The sequence below is a fragment of the Lolium rigidum genome, chromosome 3 (assembly GCF_022539505.1).
Source record: "Lolium rigidum isolate FL_2022 chromosome 3, APGP_CSIRO_Lrig_0.1, whole genome shotgun sequence".
In the NCBI taxonomy this organism is placed as follows: domain Eukaryota; kingdom Viridiplantae; phylum Streptophyta; class Magnoliopsida; order Poales; family Poaceae; genus Lolium; species Lolium rigidum.
Window position 1 is genome coordinate 272,353,482 of NC_061510.1, and position 4,428 is coordinate 272,357,909.

The following is a 4,428-nucleotide window of genomic DNA, read 5'->3' on the forward strand; positions in this document are numbered from 1 at the left end:
TTTTCCCCTGCCCGCCCTCGCTGTGGAACCTCGGTTTTTGGCTGTGAATCACTGCGTGCCGTCGGATGTGGATGGAAGGTGGATACAAAGCTGCAGGTGGAAACCCTCTCCACACTACACTCCACCATCCACCATGTTCGCCTCCTCCTTCTGCCGGCGGCGGCTCCTCCTCCGCATCCCCGGCGAAGCTACAAACCTCCTCCAGCTCCAGTCCATCCATCTCGCCCACAGCTACTCCTCAACCGCCGTCTCCCGTGCACCCAGCTCCGACCTCTGCCCAACCACCGTCTCCTACCTCATCTCCTGCGGCCTCTCCCCCGCCGCCGCCGCCACCACGGCCACCACTCAAAGGATCCGCATCGTTTCCCCCGACAAGGCAGACGCCGTGCGCGCCCTCCTCAGAGACTACGGCTTCGCCGACGCGGACATCGTCCGGACGGTGCGCAGCGCCCCGTCCATCCTCGTCACCGACCCCGAGCGGATCCTCCGCCCCAAGCTCGACTTCTTCGCCTCCCTCCGCTTCGAGCCGCGCAAGCTCGCCACCGCGCCGTTCCTCCTCGTGCGCAGCCTCGACAAGAACATCGTCCCGTCCATCCGGTTCCTCCGCGGCGTCATCGGCGGCGACGACCAGCTCCGCCGCGGCTTCTCCCGCGTGCCCCGGGCCCTCATGGCGGACGTCGACCGGAACATGCGCCCCGCCGTGGACGCCCTCCGCCGCTGCGGCCTCGACGACGCCGCCATCTCCAAGCTCCTCGTCATCCAGATGGGCGTGCTCCTCACGTCGCCGGACCGCATCTGCGAAATCTTCCAGGAACTCAAGGCAATTGGTATGTCCATCTCGGACTCGCGCTTCCTATACTGCTTCCGCGCGATGTGCGGCCTTAAGAGGGGCGCGTGGCGGCAGAAGCTCGCATTGCTCCGGAGCTTCGGGCTGTCGGAGGATGAGGTGATCAAGGCCTTCAAGACGCAGCCCATGCTGTTTCTTTACGCCGATGACAACATCAAAAGGAAGCTCCGGTTTTTGCTGGACGAGGTCAAGCTTGGAGTAAGCGATGTTATCGCCCATCCTGTGATTCTGTCCTATAGCTTGGAGAATTGCATCCTGCCAAGGTGCGCCGCGCTGAGCGTGTTGATGAAGGAGGGCAAGATCCAGAGAGATATCAAGTTGCTCCAGGCATTGCTTGGTAATTCCACGGTTTTCTCGACCAGATATGTACTGAGGCATGCTGATGATGTGCCAGATGTTGTCAAGGCGTATGAGGGTAAGATCAAATTCCAAGGATTCACGCATGACACATGATTTTTCCAATACAAGAACAATATCATTCAGGATTATTAGGCTGATGTATCCAGTGCCTGCCAGGAATGATAATGATCAAGTCATGATCCATGATTTTAAGTTAACACCGCTTCACAGAACAATTTGCACCATTGGTAGCCCACATCACATGCTCTATTGTTCTGTATCATCTACTTTTGTAATTTAGCAGCTGCCATTAGCGTCATATAGCCAATTGAACTGTGGAATCATGGTAGATGATTTACTCTTCTCCAGGTTCCTTTGTCTGGTATGGAGTTAAACTGGTTTTGCTAATTCAAACTTTTTAGATCGACTGTTGCAACACATTTTGAGTTAAAAATGTTACAGAGTAATGAAACGAGTGTTGATTCTTAATATCCTATTCTATCCACTACCCATCCGAAGTCTTAATTTGTGGTTCTTTCCTACCCATCTGAAGTCTTTTTGTGGTTCTTTCCTACCCATCTGAAGTCTTTGTGGTTCTTTCCAATATATAAAGTCGTCACGCTGCCGAGACTAGAAACTTTGTGGTTCTGTTCTAGAGTGATAGTCCCTATTTTTCAGCAGCGACCCTTGCTCCTTCAGGTTGCACTGAATCAACTGCATCAAAAACAATCTCTATGGAAAATATAGAAGGGTAAGCTAGCAAAAAAAAGAAAAAATATTAGCTGCATACATTGTCAGACACAAGACTAAACTTCTCTTGCTTGCTCCTGACTGCTAAATGAGTGGATAGTTTCCAAAGTTTCAGGATTAAGACAACAATGTTGCACCTGATCGAGAGGGCAGGGCAGGATTAAGCCTAACACTGATCTGGCATCTGTTAATTTACCTCTTGGATCCTCATGAATGTTCAGGAATTTGATGTTTGGTTTGATACGTTCCATCTTATGTGATGGCTCTTCTCATTTCATGGCCACTAAACTTATGTTCTATATATGATGTCCGTCATTTGTTTATGGTTTCAGAGCATCTCCAGCATATGATGTAGATGTAAAATAACTACCATATACATCACTTTGGTCAGAAAAACAGCTTCAGCTGATGATGTAGATGTAAAAAAAAAATCCTGAAATTTTTACACCATGAAGCAAATATAAGGTGATGTATCGAAAACAAATGTCCACGCGCGAGCTCCAACTACCACTTTATCGTTTCCTACCGCGTGGACGCCAGCCGAATCCTGGTCATGGATCCCTCCTCCTGCCACCTTCAGCCCCCCGCCTGCCCTCCCACCGGACAGCTCCCGATGAAATCGAGCGCAACAGACCCAAACCCTAGCGCCTCCCTCCGCCGGCCGGTCTTTTCCACGCCCAAGCACTGCGTCGACCACATCCAATGCTACGCCATCGAAGCCGAAGGAGCCGAAGCCCGCAGCGAATGGCAAGGTGGCCGGCTCCAAGAGGCCAGCATCAGCGACATCTGCGTAGGTGGCTACCACGCTTGTTCCCCCAAGAACGAAGAAGAAGATGGTCGGCGGGCGTGCAAAAAACCCATCAGATGCCATAGTCCATTTCGTTGTCCCTACCCGCCCCTCCCCCCGCCTGCCGTGGAGGAGCTGGTGTTCTCGCACGCGCCGTCGGCCGGTCGCAACTTGGTCGATGAAATGATAACAAAAGAAAAAAGCCCACATATCCCTCAAACAGAGCGCGCGGCTATGCCACCCCCAAACGTCACCATAGCCGCCGCTGCCGAATGCGGGCTCCTCCAACGCCGCAGCTGCCGCTCCACCGCTCCACCTCGCGCGCCCCTGCGCTCGACCCTTGATCGCCGCCGCCAGCTCGCTCACAACGCTGTCCTCGCCCCATTGGTGTAGCAGCCGCCTCCTCCTCTTCCACGACGTTATCCGATGTTATCCGATGGCATACCCGCTCCCTCCCCTAGCTCAAGGTAGGCTTGCTGTTTTCATTTTAGTTTCATCAATATTTATTCCCCTGTTGCATTGTTGTGTTCATGATACAAATTTTCTTACAATGGTTTATCGTGTCCACTTCTCTACTGGTTCAGATTGTAGGTTACATATGGGTTCAGGTTGTCTAAATAGTTGAGTAATAATCACCCTGTTACCACGCATTGATTAAGATTTCAGAATACATATTGGTTCAGATCGACTGGCCGGAATTCTTTGACCCGCCAAACAGTCACCCTGACCATTGAACCTAATCAGTACATCGATGTTTATAATATACAGTTTGATCACTGCTTCCATAATAATCAGTACAGTGATTTATTAGGAAACATTCCAATTCGTGATTTTGTCTGTCTATTTTTTATATGTAATATCCAATTCATGATTTTTGTTTGATGTAATAGGCAACATTTGACTGAAAAATCAATTTACTGATTAGGTTTCATTATATTAACTTTTGCATGCGTGATAGACAATATGTTTGATAACTCCGAACGGTGAAGCCACTATTGTGTAATAGTTGACTCTGATCAGTACTAATTTATATTCAACTCTTGGCCAGAAGAAAGCATTTGTGTTTGTCCCTAGAAACATCAACTGATGATGGGGAAACTTGGTGCATGAAAGCAGCATACTTGAGTACATGACAAGGGTTGCTGACTTGGTAATAGGTTTTATTTTCTAAAAAATATCTATCTGATGGAACTGAAAAACTAGCGGGCGGGTTCCTGTTTCCACCAAAGAAATGGGAGATCTTATTTCCCTTCTCCACGGAGATCTTCTTGACCATATTTCAAAACTGCAGGGGTGTCACCTTGACCGAACCAATCCATCTTTTAACCTTTTTCTGGGGATGCTCTTAGGTCACACGATGTTTTGGGAATGATCTTACGTCATCGATTTTTGTGTAGGGTGTAATTATCTTTTAGTTGAATCAAGTAGCTCTGTCATTTTCAACTACTGGTCATTAGCTCTGTTCATGCCGCATGTTATCTACAGATGCACAGGTATTCTCCGTTCGTGGTTACCTCTTCCGGGTGGAGAACCGGACCTGTTTACGGAGGTCTGTACACGGTTGGAGGATACGGCGAGGGGTACTTTTTCCTACATGGGTGGCATAGTCTACGGATAGAAGCTCCACCTAGCTCTTAGGCGTTATATGATTCATCGTTCGATATGTATTTCGCCTATTTTTGTTTTATGTAACTTTGGTCACTTT

General features: G+C 49.2%; 1 protein-coding gene across 1 annotated transcript; it reads left to right on the forward strand.

Moving 5' to 3' along the window:
• The first annotated feature begins 133 nt into the window (after positions 1 to 133).
• On the forward strand, positions 134 to 1,404 carry LOC124696535 (transcription termination factor MTERF8, chloroplastic-like). Its single transcript, XM_047229250.1, has one exon. It carries the CDS (start codon positions 134 to 136, stop codon positions 1,298 to 1,300), a length of 1,167 nt encoding a protein of 388 aa, XP_047085206.1. The 3' UTR covers positions 1,301 to 1,404.
• The last annotated feature ends 3,024 nt before the right edge of the window (positions 1,405 to 4,428 follow it).